Source organism: Melopsittacus undulatus, chromosome 10 (genome assembly GCF_012275295.1).
Source record: "Melopsittacus undulatus isolate bMelUnd1 chromosome 10, bMelUnd1.mat.Z, whole genome shotgun sequence".
NCBI lineage: Eukaryota > Metazoa > Chordata > Aves > Psittaciformes > Psittaculidae > Melopsittacus > Melopsittacus undulatus.
Genome location: NC_047536.1, coordinates 6050819 through 6067264, shown reverse-complemented (window position 1 = coordinate 6067264; position 16446 = coordinate 6050819). Strand labels below are relative to the sequence as shown.

Sequence of the window (16446 nt, the reverse complement as noted above, 5' to 3'; positions counted from 1 at the left end):
ACAGTGTCTGTCTCCTGTTTTCCTGTTCCCCTGCAAGTTTCACACTTCCCTGATAGGCTCCTGCTTGCTCTGTCACTGGTTTCAGCCCAGCCAACTCCAAGGGAGATGCAGGACAAGAAGGGAAGCTCCTACTGGTGTGGTAGCACAACCTGCAGCTTCCCATGAGTATGCACAGTGAAGCCCATGCACAGCCTGGCTCTGACGGCCTTTTGAAATACAGCTGCGTACTACCAGGCTTGGTTTTATCTTCATGCTCATTTTTAAAATGAGCTTTGTTGTTAAGGCTTGGTTTAAGTGGCTGGATCAAGTAATAGCTAAAGGAGAGGCCTTGCAAAGAAAGTCCAGCTGCTAGCACACCCCATTAGAGCTCTTCTGTCCTGAACCCACAGTTCCTCACTGACCTTAGAGGAAATGTGCTACAATCTCATACAGGTATAAATTACACAGACTTGTTACAAAGCCATTACGATGGCTTTGGGTTCTAGTTCGCATTAATATTATCTGAAACTGAGCACTGAATTTCCCTACTAAAGTTTGGAAGTTTTCATACTTGAAGAGTTTTTGCAAGGCCTTCTTTGGTGGCTTGGCCAAATCAGGATCTGTTCTAAAACCCAGATACACTCCAGTATGTGTACCCTGCTCTGCACATTTGGCTCCTAGCTGACTGGCATCCCCTAGGAGAGAAGCAGCTATTTGTTGTCCCAGTGCCATGTGCATTTTCAGTCTTTACTGAAGTATTTGCCCTGTCTTCTTTGCAGAGCACTTTGGGACAACTTGCTCTGCCCTGGATAGCTGTGAAAAGACAACCCCAGAGGCAATGGTTATTCAAGGCAAAGCATAGAAATAGCTCTGTTTGGTGCACAACTCTGTCTCTGTCAGACAGTGGAAGGCGTTGACTTCCCTGTGGGGACAGAAGACAATGGGGTTGGGCAATGCGTTGGTTCAAGCAAAATGAACAGTAAGCTTGGTTCTGTCTTGAGCTGTGTGCAGGTAGCAGCTTGGGCTGTGCACAGCCTGGTGAGCAAACTCCTCATTCAGAGAGGAGCGGGCTCCATGGGGTCTTACTAAAAGTAAGAGAGACAGAACACCCTTGTTTGGTTGCTATATGCCAAGCATTTCCCAAATGTGAGGCTTCACAGTGTGCTGGGAGCCCTCTTTTAGCCGTGAGTGCTGGTGCTGGGATGGAGCTTGAAGTGTGAGAACAGAGACTGTGGCCCTGGTGATGTGAGCTCCAGCCTTCTTCCTGAGACAATGGGGTGTTCAGTCTGCAGTGACTGGTCTGAAGGCACCAGCCTCTCCATGAGGTTTGTTCATGCTTTGGAAAACAGGGTTCAGGGGGGTATCTCCTCAGAAACCTTGAGTGCAGCATAAAAGGCACTGGAAAGTGGGTAGCAACCACACCACTGGAGATGTAACTGTGTTAGGATATAAGCAAGGTGGGTAGTCAGGAAGAAGAACTATCTTTAATGAGATTAAGTATTCAGTTGGAAAAAGCAGGTGCTTTTGAATGCCAGTCCCTTCTTTCAGTTGTGTGAAGATGGTTCTGCATTCCCCAAAGCTGGTCTGCTTTTGCAGCTTTTATCATTTGCTTTAACAAAAGGTTTTGCTTCTAGCCTTTGTTTTCCCATGCAGAATCTGTGTTCTGGGCTGTAAATTTGTCTGAATCGTTCAGATAGGAATTGCAGTGAAATTCTTCAGAGTCCTGTCATCTTTGTTTGTAGCTTACATGGCTGGAAAGCTTTTCTCCAGAAAGCAAGCTGGATTTGGAAAAGCCTTTGTATCCCCAGGAAACTTGCTGGCTGCCTCCCTCTTAGCATAGGCTGGGGCTGACTGACTTCTACTGCTGAACTTCTGCTTGATCTGTTGAGGCAGCCCCACTGGGGCATGATAAAGAAATGCTCAGATGCGGGGGGGAGAGTTGGAGCTGTTCTTGCTTGAGCTGGACCTGTTTCGGTTACAATGAAGGCGCTTGCTTCTGGCTTATTTCCTCCCAGAGATGTGGAGCAATGAAATGTTCCCTGTCATATCTCCGGATCTTGGTCCAGTATCATGGCACAAATCAGGCTTCAGCAGCATTTCACCATGATTCTGTGAGCCTGCAGCACATTTCTTCTTAACCTGCTGCCTGCTGGTGCAGGGTTGCATGTATGGGTAAGGGGAGGGCAAGAAGAGATGGGAAAGGGGAGCTTGTAACTACAGCTTGCCAAAAGGATGATCTTGTCCTGACATGCTGGCTGCTTAGAGGAAGGCATGTCCTCAATTCCTCACTCAGTTGGCCACTGCAGTGGGAAAGGGAAGGTCAAGTAGCAGCTCCAGGACCTGGTGAGGTGAAGGCTGGTCTAAAAGCATAGGCTAAGGTTTGTATCTCTGGGGTTTTCACTTTGGCAAGTGAACTAATTGAACATTGTCTAAGAAAACAGAATTGCCCAACAAAGGAAATAATATATCTTTTTGTGTGTGTGTTTATTTTTGTCCCTGCAGTAACCACAACTCTCTCCTCCTGGTCTGGGCATGCTAGAAAATGCAACGAAACAGCCAAGTCCTATTGTGTCAATGGTGGGGTATGCTACTACATCGAGGGGATTAATCAACTGTCTTGCAAGTAAGTGAGTGTAGTTCTTGTGTCAATATGGAAATTACTTCACTGGGGGAGAGGAAACTGCAACTGTTCGGGAATTCCTCTGGCAGTGGCAGTTTGAGCTGTACAAGTTCAGAAAGGGAGATCAAAGTGGGGAGGAGGGGTCATAGTTCCTTTTTGTGTGTGTGCTACTGTTCACTTTTCCTGACTTTTTCTCCAAGAATGTGTTTGTCTCAGCTCTTTCCTTTCCCTTTCCTCCCTTTCTCCTCTGCAGCTTCAGGGAAGGTCAGGTCCCTTTTGCTTTCCCTGAGCTAGGTCAAAGCTGACACATCCTCCCATCTGAGCTGGAGGGCTTTGCCCAGGGCATAGCCACCTCCATCCTCCATGGTTGGAGGGGTTCCTTGCTGAGATCTGCCTATGGCCTCTCCTGTCTGTGCTTTGTGGGCCCAGAATTGGGTTTAGCACATAGCTGTTCACCACACTGTGCCACTGTGGGTTGTTTATTTCTCCCTTTCAAATGTTAAAACCTGAAAAACAAACATAAAAACCCAAAACCCAACCAGGGTGACATACCAACTTATCCTTAAAACGCAATTTCATGGGGAGTTTGAAGTGGGGCTGCATAGCCTGAGAGATGTGGAATAGGATGTGAGACATTTTCACCTCTGGTTCAAACCTATCACAGCCAGCAAGCCTAATAGCATCTCACAGCTCACCCTGCAAGCCTAATGGGGACTGTGAATGACAAGTGCAGTCTGATTGTCCATGCTGGAGATGTAGGTACCTAAAGCATATTTGTATGTGCTGCTGAACTCCTGTGGAGTGAGCATGAGGTGGTGCCCTGTGTGTGCTGAGCAGATGCAGTCAGCTCCTGAGCTCACCAGGGGATCCAGGATCACTGTGCCAGCTTGGAGAAGCCCAGGGCTGACTATTTTCTCCCTGCACGGCCCAAAGACCTCTGCGTGGAGATGTACAGCCAAAGGTATTTACATTTGTATATGTATGTCAAGCTAGTACCACTGGTGCTGCATGGTGTGGTGCTCACCAGACACCTCAGGCCTTGAAGAGCACATCTGAAGAGAACCATCACCCCTTTGGAAGGGTTGTGAGCTGGGTTATGCTTAGAACAACTCCTCCCTTCTCCCAGCTCTTGTTTTGGCAGGGAGCAGTAGGAAAGGCCATGTGGAAATGCACTCTGCTGAGCTCCTGTGCTCTTACTTTCCAATGCAGGATCAGCTGTGGTGGGAAGGACATAGGATGAGCAGCATCTTCCAGTTCTGCCAGGCTTGCCCCTTCACACATGAAAAGAGACAGGTAGGACAGAAATCACATGCTGTGGTCCTCCACACTTCCCATGTGTGTGAAGCCAGAGCAGCCTTTGCACACCACAGACTTGTGTTTTAGGGTAGCTGTCTCTGCCATTGGCTTCTTGATGGCACTGTAAGTTCATCTTGCCAGATTTCCCTGTAGGAAATGTGGGAAACCTCTGTATGGTGAATCAGTCACATCCATTGTTCTGGTGTAGCTGTAGCCTTGGGAATCCCCAGCAGTTCCAGTCCTTCATGCTGGGAAGAGCCAACCCTTGAAGACCAGAGGAATGTATGAATCAGTATCTCTGCCCCTTAAGCAATGCAGTGATGCCAAAAGCATATGTCTCAAGACTATTTCTTTTGAGAAGAACTTGAATCCAAATCAAGACTTTTCAAATTGGACCAATTTCTAATTACAGCAAAAGTTACCTGAACTCCTCAGCTATGATGGTAAAGCTCCATTTTTCTTAACAAAGAATATATGTGGTAATTATCAAGTGTCTTCGGCAGACTGGCTGTTTTAACCGATGTAATTCCAGCCTTGCAACGAAACAGTCTACCTTCAAAACAGGCTGCTACGATAGCTGATGAACAGAGGGGAAGATCAGTGATGGATTCCATTAAGATTTTATGTGCCCTACAATCCAGACCTAATTATGTCATATAATTTGAAAGCCTTAATTCCTTACTTGAAATTATTTCCTTTCTGATAAGTCCCAAGGTACCAATTGCTAAAATCTGATGATAATCAAATGGGTGTGTGTGGAAGGGCAGTAAAGTGTTAACCAAAACGAGGTGCTTTGAAAGTCTGCACTGTCACTACTCATCTGCCAGAAAAGACACTTCTGTCTTAACAGGAACTCAGGGCATCCAAATGCCTTCCATACAGTACAGAAACTTCTGATCTTACTGCTTGAGGAGATATCTGGATGCTCAGTCTCCTTGAGTGTTTTTATCATCAAATCATAGACTGAAGATAAGAAATCCTGGCTTTTAAAGTTGGTGAATTTTAGAGTTTCCAGATTCTAGAAGATAATAGTTACTAAGGAATATAGAAGCATTTGAACTGGACATAGTATTTCTCATAAAATGGCTTTTCCAGTAACATAGATGATCTTGGGGAAGGCTGACAATGAATAAACAGACTTTGCATTTGTCTGCCTGCAAACTAGCAGAATGCTGCAATGTTTCACAGCTGCTTTGTTGCAGCAAGACAGGAGATCTGCTGTTGTGGTTTGCAAAAGGTACAATGGTACAAATTCTGAGGAGAAACTACCTCAGGGGAGGCAGAGTCAGGCTTTGACCTGCGTTTCTGACCTCTGTAACGTGGGAGCTAACCTTGGTGCTCCAGCCCCACCATGTCTCTGAGAGATGAGCATGGAGATCAATAGGTTCTTCTGCACACAACCTCTTCAAGTGTCTGAGAGATCAAACAAGAGCCGCATGAGCATCTAGAACTAGGAACAACATGTATGTCCATGCAATGTTCCCACTTTCCTGTTCTGATTAGAGACAGTAGGGCTTGGGATGGGGTGTCTTCTGACACCAAGTGCCAGCTTGTAGTCCTGCTTCACTGGGTGCTTAGTTTATTCTAGCACTGGGCACCCATTCATGTTACCAGCCTTTATAGTAGTGGCTATCAGAAACTTTTAGTGTTCTTTCCTACCTGTTGCCATCCTGTATCACCTTCCTGGGCTGGATTTCATGGTCTGCAGCTGCCCACAAACATCGGAGATCCTTCCTGTGCCTCTCCTTGGCACTCCGGAGCAAAATGAGCAGCTAGGTTCTCCAATGATTTCTCCTCCTGAAGTGGCTCATGCTTGATTTGGTACAGATATCCCCTGAACTGGCATGTGGCCTCTTTTTTTTAGCAGGCTTCCCAGAAATATGTTCTTCCTGGTCTTTTAAATTCTGGGGAACAAACTGTTTTCCTGTAAAGCCACTTTCTCCATCCTCTTTCAATACTCTTCAGCTGGACTTTGAATGTTTTCTTCACAGGGGAAAGCCCAAACAGACTTGCAGCTCTTCCAGAAATTGTCTTTTTTGGATTGTGTGCTTCCATAATTTTGTCCTTAATTTAAAGTAAATTCTACACATGCTAGTGTCAAAGGAAACCTGAACATGATACAATCTGTGCTGTTATCCCAACTCTGCAAACAGACCAGCTGCAAGTTAGATGGGAGAAGTGTGATTTGCCTCAGATATCCTGCAAATTGTCAGCATAAACCCAGGAAACGACTGAGCTACACACATACAGAATTCACTCAACAGTAAATTAAAAGGCTCCAGCCTCTTGTTGACAAGAAGAATTTCTCGATCCTTCTCCACACCATTTTGCTCAGATAGACCTTACGAGCTCACCTTGTTTCTCACCATGACTGTGGGGAAGTGGTGAGGCTGAGTAGAACAAATTCCAGTGTCTGCAGAAGGGATTCTCACAAGCATGTCTCGAGGTCTTCAGCTGGTCTGGGACACAGGAGAACAGTGGCTGGTTTGTTGTGTCTACCTCAGTGTAGTTCTTGGGATGGCAAGCAGCCTGGGATCTTTGGTCTGCCTTGGTCCTGCAGCCCATTGGGTTTTGGCACAACCTAGATCAGTTTGAGGCTGTTCTCATCTTTTATTCCTGGATGTCATGCAAAATTACTCCTTTTTCCAGTTAGGTCTTGGGACATGTTATCTACAGTTGGGTTTTCTCAACCAAACAAAGAAGCAAAACCAAGTCTCATCACTGCACAGTCCTTTCTGCCCACTTAAAATGCGCTTCATGGTTCATTTGTGTGGTGGATGCAGTCAAAGTGGCTGGTACCATGGGCCAGGATCTTCCTAAGCTGCATGGAATCAGAAGACATAGAGCTTTATAGAACAGCATCTGCTCTTTGTGTTGGACTAGTTGTGCTTGCAAGAGTGAGGTTGAAGGATTTACAAATGCTGACAGATAAACACTGTCTGGGTTTGAGCTGACAGCATTGCATTACATCAGAGAGTGAGGTCAGGGGCCTGGAGGACCTCAGACAAAAAGTGAAAGTCAAGGAGAGAATAACAAGCAAAACAAAGTGAAGGAGAAAAGGTCAAATAATTTTTAAACCAGTTGATGTATGCAAATCACCACTTTACAAAACTACACGTTCACCTCCCAGAAGCCTCCTCCATGTATGTTGTTTCCTGCAGGTTTTCCCAGGAGATAGGAAAGATTATTCGGAAGAGTTAGCCACATTGCCAGGCTGCCTATGCTGTCCAGAGCACCATTCAAAGGGGTAAACAGGCTGATCCTGTCCTCCCTGCAGCACAGGTTGCTCAGCTCCCCTGTAATGCCAGGAGCCACGCCACCCCTCTTGATGATAGGTCAGCACAAGCTGTACATTGCACAGACACAAGGAAATCTCTTTGTCATTGATATATAAGCAGTTCTGTGGGGAGGTGTTGCAATGTCCTTGGAAATGAAGAGCCCACAGTGTTTGAGCTAGGGGTGAAAATTTCCACATCCTGTTCCAAACCTCCTGAACTAGCCAGAACTCATTCATTGAGTCCTGCACGCTGTTTATCATGGGTAATGTGATTAGCTACCTTTTCAGGTTCAAGTAGCCCACCTATGAATCCCGTTCAATGTATCTTTTTTAGTGCACATAACTATAGCAGGCCCTTGAGCACCATCAGTGTGAAAACTGATCCTGCAACAGTGAGGCTCAGAAAAGACAACAGCACAGATCCTGCTGAGTTCTCACAGCTTGTCTGGAGCTGCACTATTGTCTTCACTGAGCTCATAGGTGGGTGCCCCTGCAGTTTGGACTCTACTGTACAGCAAACATGCCTTGATTAGCTGCTCTGGATAAGGCCTCTGAATTTATTCTGATTGCCTTCTTTTCTTCCCATCAGTGATTTTGTGGAGTTCAGCCTTTTGTGGCTCTCCAGAACGTGATCATCTGGGACTGGTCAGGGGACAATGACAGAACTGTCTTCTTTTTCAGCCCTTCACACAACTAAGCAACATGCATGAAACATTTCTTCACTTGCTATATCAGTGCATTGTGTCTTTTTTGCTGCAGCTTCTCCTTAGCCTGTTATTTTGAAGCACCTGCTCCTTCACATTCTTCTGTAACATGGATTGCATTATGAGAGCTACCAAATTTGGCACACTTTAATTAAGATCTTGGGGAGCAAAGGAAATGTGCCAACCCTTGCAAGATTTAGATCAACTGCTGGGCAGAAAGAGTGTTGCTTCCAGCAGGAAACATTATGATAATGGTGTTATTAATTAATAGTAGCAAATAACAATTAACAATGATTCTTGCTCTGCCCAGATACGGGACAAAAGGTCAAAGCTGCTCAATTTTCATAAAGAAGTGCTCTGCAAACACCACAGAAATGGGTCATTCAAACCATTTTGGTTTGTACTTTTCAAGGTGCTTTATTTGACTGATCATCTTACTGCAGATTTCTTTACCATGTAAATAAATTCATCCTGAAAGCAAGAACAGAACTTTGTGGATGTTTTTGATATGGAGTTAAAAAAAAAACAAACCAAAAAAACTTAAGCAGTTGATCAAAACTGAAAGATTTGGACATTTTCCAGCAACAACAGAATCTGGACATAAAAATCTTGTCAGTCTTGGGGTTGTCCACACAGACTAGAGAGGGGACAAGGTGCTGTCTGCAAGAGGTTGGTGCAGCCTTGTACTTCCCCAAGATGGGTCTTACAGGTCCAGCTTTGTCTGCTTCCCTTGGCCTTTGAGGAAAGACATGTTTGGCCTCCAACACACCACTGAGCTGACCAGGAAAAGGTCTTCCTTTGGAACAGTCCCATCTGTGTAGTCTCTGCAAGAGCTTTCAAAAGTAGGAGGGACCCTGTTTTGATGGGATAGCCATCCAAAAACCTCTTGACTAGGGTCAAATGTGCAGGAAGAAGGATGCCATGATCAAAGACCATCTCATGCCTCTCGAACTTGGTGAGCCTTAACTTTCAGGTATGTTTCTCAGGGCATGTGCTTGGCCACTGAAGAGCTGCCCAGAAGCCCTTACCACAGGTTGCAGATCCTGCGTGCAGAAGGGGTCCTTTCCATTGTTCTTCCTGTCCTGACAAGGAGACTCATGTGCCATGTGCACTGGAAATTTCATGTCTAGAGCCATAGTAATGAATAACAAACCATCTTCACCAGCCTACAACTATGAGACAGCTATAAAAAAGGAACCATGAGCATTGCAGCCTTTCAAAGGTCTGCTGGTCACTGTTGATGCCAGCAACTTTGTTTATGAGGAATCAGGACCCAGGGATGTCAGAGTGTTTTGACAGCTTGTATACTAGCTTGGGAGGTGACAGAAGGTGCTCGTGTTCGTGAGGGTTTATTTTCTGTTACTTTTCCCACTGCTGATTCACTAGTAGCTAAAGATGAAAAGCCTGAGTTGTCCTACACACAGACAAGACTGTTGTCTACTGCCTTCTGTCTAGCAAGATCTTCTCCCCACCCACACTAGGCTGACTGCAGCAATATGATAAAGGACTATATGGTAGCTGTCACGGCATCAAAGCTTCTTTGACATTCTTCTGTTTTGCTTTTACACTTCTCACCAGTTTCTTTCTCCAGGTTTTTATTTCCTTCCACCATTTTCACATGATTTTCAGTCTTTCCTTAATGGCATGCAGCTTCAGTCACAGTGAAGTTCCAGCCTTGGCTGACCTCTTGCAGATGTGCACCTGAGATAGTTTAAACTATTTTTAGACAAAGTGCCCTTTGTGAGGTGGATAGGACATTTGCTTCATTCAGCAGCACCAGAGACCCTTCAGAGCTCTCCCAATATATATGAAATCTCAGATCCCAGACAAATGGACAGCACATTGCAAGCTAGACTGCATACCTTTGAATATCTGTGGATAAATCCATGACTCTCCCAGTTGTGATGAATAAACTTCAAAAAAGATTGGGAAGACGCCTTCTATTTTGGATGCCTCATTCAAAACCCGATGGAATCTCTTGAAGGTTGCTCCAGAGTTGTGCTTCCCTAGGGATGTCCTTGTGAGTCTGCATCACCCAGCTGCCTCAGGTTTGTGCTCTTTGATTGCCAACAAGGCATCCTCTTCAATCCACTCCCCAGCACCAGCATCCTCTGTTTCATCGTGGGGAAGGTCAACAGGTCTCATTCATGTCTGATGGTAACCCCTTGGGCTGGGCTTTCCTTGGGAGCTGTCTGGGCTCCCTGGTACTGAAATCATGTTGCTGGTATGTCTCCCTTCCCTGTGCTCCAAAATGAATGTCCAGGAATGAGAAAAGAGGGTGAATTTTCCAAGGATATCTGCCTGACCAGGGAGTGATGTTTCCAGTTTCAAAAGTTACTTGGATACCAAAAACCTGAAGTGGATGACTGGGGAGTTTATTGAAGCCTCATGCAGAGCCATGCCTTTAAGTTGTCCCCAAGCAGTTCAGGGTGCACAAATAGTCCATCACACTCCCATATGGAAGTGTTAGCACAGGTCCCAGAAACCAAATGCTATGTAGCATGGAAAACAGGTTTAGTCTTCAGCACTGAGGGTGCACCAGCTTTTTTTCTCAGTGCAGACCTACCAAAACTGCAGTGAAAACCAGCAAGAAACCAAATTCCAAAGTCATGTCAGTCATGGAGTGTCTTGCAAAGCTTTCTTCTGTGAGAGGGACAGCAGGTGATATGTCCCTCTGAACCCTGACTTGAAGAACTGGAAAATGCATTCTTTAGGGGAAAGATGGACAGGTTTGGAGCTGTGGAGGTGATGAGGTGGAGAAGGACAGTAGATGGGATGAAGAGATTTTGCAGCTTTTTATTGGCTGTATCTTCTCCTTGGATCATGCTGGATTCAGAGCTGTGTCTTAAGCTCAGAAGAGGGAGAGTTCAGTTGGGGAGGGAGGCAGTTAAGAGACAAGCACATAAGAGCTGCAACTTTAAGAAACCTAGGGATAACTTTGATTGACTATTCAAGGAGGCCAGAAGATGTGAAGGGAGGAAGAGAGATAAGTTTCTGATGGAGAAGTGTTTGACCACCTCTGGCTGAGCTCCCATTGCCTCTCAGGCTCACCCTTTGTTGCTGGTGTGTCACAGTGCAGAGGGTGCAAGTGCTGCTGCACTGAGTGTGGTCCAGCACCTCCTGCTGCACCCCTGCCTTGTCCCCCTGCTCCCCAGACCTGGCTCAGCCTGCAGGCTGCTCTGAATAGCACATGCCTGGCAGCCCTCATCCATAGGGCACCATCTCCACCACTACAGTGTCATGCTGAGGTACAACTGGTGCCCCATGAGCTGTCGCATCTCCGTCCATCACATAACTTCAGGAATACCCTGAGACAGCCTTTCAGCTGGGCAGCAAATGAGACCTGTCAGGTTCAGCTTTCTTCTCTGTCCCTTTCTCTCTGTTAACACAGAGACTTTGCACATGCTTCCTCTCTAATGGCAACCTTTTTCCCTGGAGCATCCTGTGGGTACTTCTGGGGTAATGATGGGAAGGTGCTTGCCACACACAATGCTCACTGTCGCCTGAGCAGCTACTCACCACTCTGTGGTGCCTCTTGCCAGTCTTGTCTAGGCAGCAGCTCCAAGGAGAGCCTCTGAAAGTAGCATCCAGCCCATCTCAATCTTCCTGCCAGTGGGTGCTTCTAGCAGGTGAGAAGGAAGGAGGCAGGCAGAGGAGGAAAGAAGGGGTTTGGCTGGCTGCTTGAAGACCCAGGCCAAAGAATAGAGCTGGAATGCTGATGTTGCAGGTGCCTGGTTAAAGCAAAGTGAAGAATAAATGTGCTCATAAAGCCTTTATTTTTTCCATTCATCACAATGCACTTTTTATTTCTGACCTTAGCCTCGAGAATGGTGCCAGACATGTTCTGTGATTTCTCCCCTTTTCCCCTCCAGATGTCCAAACGGATTCTTCGGACAGAGATGTTTGGAGAAACTGCCTTTGCGATTGTACATGCCAGATCCTAAGCAAAGTATGTTTGAAGACAAAAAATACACCACACTACTTAAAACCTCCCGGGCACAGCGGTGGATGTAGAGTGATCTAGTCAGGGATGGCTCTTGGTGTCAGCTTTGGGTTAGGGTTTAGGGATGCAGGTAAGGGTGAAGGCTGAGAGCAGATGGATAGGAGTCATGGCAAGGATCAGAAGGGGCCTCAGTGTGGTCTGTTTGGGTGTCATTTTGCTATCTTGTTTCTCTCTTTCTGGTTTTCTTTCTTTCGGTAGGTGTCCAATCGAATTCACAGGAGACCGGTGTCAGCATTTCGCAATGGTCAGCTTCTCCAGTATGTCTCTTTCTACTTCTCTCTCTGCCTGGTTGTTGTAGCTCTGTGTTGTGTCCTTAAAGCAGGTTCTTCTGTTCTCCAAGAGCCCTCTTTCTGTCTTGTGCACTCCCAGCTCTGCTTGGCCGTAAGAGGAGCTGCGATCATGTCCAAGAGGAGAATCAGGGCTCATTGTTACCTCCTATTTGTTAGAATGGGTTCTGCTTTCATTTTTGATTAAACTGACTATTGCTTGCTCTTTTCATGCAAAATGCAAATAAGGCACAAGTTCATATGGTGTGCTGTGTGAGAACAGTCTGTGTGATAAGCTGTATCTGGTGGCATTACTGCCTCAAGATGGACTGTTGTGCAGTGGAAAAGAACATTTTCCCATGACTTGAGAGGGGTTGTGTGAGTCTAATTTGTACCAATTGTGGAAATCACAGCGAGGGCTGTAATGAAATATCCCCTGAGGTGAGGTTGCATTTCTGTCTCCAGAAGCTAAACCAAGCATCAGTTGCTGTTCAGGTGAGATGGTTGGAGACTGGATCCTGGAGCACACCCAAAGGTCTGGACAGGGCACATATGCACACCTGGAACCCCAGAGGTCATGTTAGTGGCTGCCACTGTCTCAGGGCTTCCCACACCTCAGTGCCACGCAGCATATGGGCTTAATCTGCTGACTGGGCATCTCAGATTATATCCCTCCCAGACACAGAAATGTTCTTTTCTCTCCTAGAGGCCTGGACAGTTTTGCATATGAATTATGTCTATCTACAGTGATTCATCCTTTAACCTCGTATTCAGTGGGTGTAAATACTATAAAGCCCTTGCACTTAGTCTTTCCCAGTATCTAGTTTTCAGTTCCTATAGGGTCTAGGTGTCCACAAATGCCTCACCTGTAGACATTCATTCCATTCAAGACAGGTAATTTTCCTGGGTCAGTATTCATACAGTGTCCCAGCATCAGTGGGACCTGGTCTGGGTAACAACTGACCTGAAAGGATGTGCAGCTAAAGGGCAGGGAATCAGACACAGTGACCCTTTGTCTGCCCTATCCTGACTCCATACTGGCTGTTTGGGCCACCACAGATGGTGGTTTTGAAGATGCTTTTTTAAAAGAGCCACAAATGAGGCTCTAATTAATGAGAACCAGACAAAAAATGCTTTTCCATGATGTCTCCTTGATTGCCACTACCCCCTCTCCCATGCTATGTAAGAAAACCTGCAGTCCTCACCCTGAACTGACAATAGCAGGCGTCACAGTAGCACATGCTAATAGCTGGTACGTGCTGGCATTAGACTTCTTCTACTAGAGAGTATACAGACAAGATGCAAATGGCCTTTGCGAGGCCCCTGGGACAGCTTGATGGTTTTGCATTGCCTTTTGTTCCAAATTGGCTTCCAAAGTTGAAACCTCCATTGATGTATTCTTTCAGACTGAAACATCCAAGTAAGCTCTTTTTAAAATGACAAAACAGGATGTTCTCTTTTGATCTTTAACCTAGTGCAAAAAGGTTTCCTTCCAGACAGCAGTGGGGTTCTTGCCCAATGAAGCTGATCAGTTTCATGAGATGGTGTCCAACAAGCTTAAACATTATTGCTACCATGCTGCAAAACCAAAATGGGTGAAAATCACTTTTATGTCAGGAAAATCACTTTTCAGAACATTAATGGCAAGAGTAATCAGCTTGTGTCTCTTCCCCAGCCTGCGGAATCCAGCTTTTTATGGGAATGAGATGTGTTTAAATTTTATTTGTGTGTTAGAGGAACAATGCCAGCTTTGAAACAGATACATGTACTTTTCCTTACCTAAATTCTGCTTTAACCACAGGATAGTAAGGTAAAAACAGCTTAACAATCCAGGGTACCTGTCTGAACTTGGATAAGCATCATCTAAGAAGATGATTCATATGTTTTTATAGCTGTTTTCACTTTCAGGTCACAGTTGGGTAACATACATAGCAGCAGCACCACAGAAAAGCATGCACTGAACTTGCTGTTCTTCTGAATAGGGGAGGCATTTCACTTGAGTCTGGACTGTGCAAATGCTTACTTTCTACTTTAATCAATAATTAGGGCACAGTAGAAGTTGCTGTTGCTCTATAATTCACTCAGTGCTTAATTCTAAATGGGTTCTGACAGGTCAAAAGCTGAAATAGATTAAATGAGGTTCAGGCATTTCCACTGAAAATAAATAGCTCTGTCCTGATTCATGTTTTGAGATCATTGCCAGCACTTGACAGATACTTAAATAGTAAATAATGACACCTTGTTTTAAATGCATTTTGGGTATTTTAGGTTTTAAAGCCTAGATTTGAGCCTTCTGATTCTTTAACATAAATATTAAATATTACAATATGACTTTCAGTAGGTACATCCCACGGCTGAGCAAGAGTCTCTGCAGAGTGAACTAAATTTAAGATGTTTTTCTGTAAAGATATGGCAGATGATTTGCTGAATTTGGGCCACAGATGGAGATGGTGCAGCATCCCAGCATCATGCCAGATGTTGTGCATCTTCCTTCTGGGAGCAGCTTCCTATCTCACTGATTTAAATCCTTATTCAGGTTTTGCTGAGGTAAAGCTCCCCATGTTCCCTAGGAGTTCAGGCTGTCTTTGTCTGGTTGATCTGGAGGTTTAATTTAATCAAATTTTCCGAAATACCTGTTACACCACTGCAAATATGAATATGAAAATCAGATGTATTTAAATAGGTTTTCTTGCATGTGATGTTTCTCTATGTTGTTGTTACAACCGTATGACCATCCAGCAACCAGTCACTGATTGTACCTGCCAGACATTCTGGATATATAGAGAGAAACTCACTAGGAATTCTATCATTGGGCTTATTACTGTATTATTGAAGACCTCCCAACCTGTCCCATCTCAGCCCTTATTAGGTGGTCGGTTCCTATCTGCTTATAAAGACTTTACATTTTATTTTGCTCACACTGTAATACAAATGTGATGGGAAATGTGCTGAAATACTGCAGAGAACAAAAACGAAGCATGCTAAAACTTATGTAAGAAAATACATGCAAGCAACATTGCTCTGGCCTAACAAGGTGCCACTTCTGAGCAGAGCTCTGATACCTGTGTCAGTTCTCTAAGCCTGCCTTTACACTAAGCCTGCATTAGTCTAAGCCACCCTGATGGTCTGTTTTCTAGCATGACTCATACCATAAAGAGATCTAAGGCAGCACATTTCTTCTGCTCAGCCCTGACGAGGTATGTGTAGACAGTTGGCTACCATCAGTCAGCAGATAGACAATAACGTGGTAAGTAGCAGCAGCAGCACAGATGAAGGGGTTGTCAACACTGGTGCATAGTAATCCCCATCCCAAAAGTATGGGCAAAGTCTCAGGGAAACTTAAAAGCTCTGTCCTGTTTCTCATAGGTCAGTTTTAGGACACAATATGACAAATGGCATTCCCACATTCATGAAACCTAAAAGCTACTTCTCCAGAGGTACTGGAGGTGATGAGTACAAACTTGTAAGTTTAGCTGCCAGATGTAACTCCCAGAGCCCTGGCACCTGCCGTCACAGATTACTGGCTGTCCATGCACTAGTGAGAACAGAAGTTGAAAACATCAGACTGTTGATCCACAGCCTGATTAATCTATAGCATTAGTACCTTGGGACCATTTTGCCTTTGCAGTCAGATCTTCGTGTCTGCTGGCATACATGGGTGAAAAGTTCAGCAATATCAGAAGAGCCAGGAACTCTAATATGAGACCCTCTAGTGGGCATTACAGGCTCAGTTGACAGTTGTCTCCTGAGTTCAGCATCAGAGGCACATGTATGGCTTGCAGTGCTTTCCAGAAAACAGAAGCATGTCCAAAATCATCCTTCCTTGTCAGAAACCTTGTTTTTAAACCTGTGCTGGCACCTGTATTTCATAGCTGCCTGTTCTACCTCTAGCTCTATCTTCTCTCTTCTACAAGGAAGTTTTCAGTCTTTGTAAAACCCTGCTGGAAGTTTACGAATAAACCACCCAGCTTTGGGCTGGTTGTAAAGGTTTTGTAAACCATGTTAGCAGCTATTTCACTCTTGGTGGTGCTGAAATACTGCAAGTTAAACATTGTGAGTGAGAACATTTATTCCTTGCCTAAGTCTGCACATTTGGATTCTTTCCACTTGCAGTTTATGGAACAATTTAGAAATTTGGGATGAATTTTTATGTTCATACTTGCCTCTTGTCTGTGGAATCTGAAATTTCATCTTAACTTTGCTATTTATTCATCTCCCAAAATAATTGTCACTGATCTGGAGGACAAATGTCATAATCATTTATCTTCTTGTTTAGTGAAACGTTTTAATTTTCTACTGTG

General features: G+C 44.9%; 1 protein-coding gene across 1 annotated transcript in view; it reads left to right on the top strand.

Moving 5' to 3' along the window:
* The window catches only part of NRG2 (neuregulin 2), a 156472-nt gene that overhangs the window by 121111 nt on the left and 18915 nt on the right, over positions 1-16446 (top strand). The window contains exons 5-6 of the mRNA XM_034066958.1: positions 2482-2602; positions 11749-11825. Of these exons, the coding sequence (XP_033922849.1) occupies positions 2482-2602; positions 11749-11825 (198 nt within the window). The remainder of the gene's footprint in view (positions 1-2481; positions 2603-11748; positions 11826-16446) is intronic.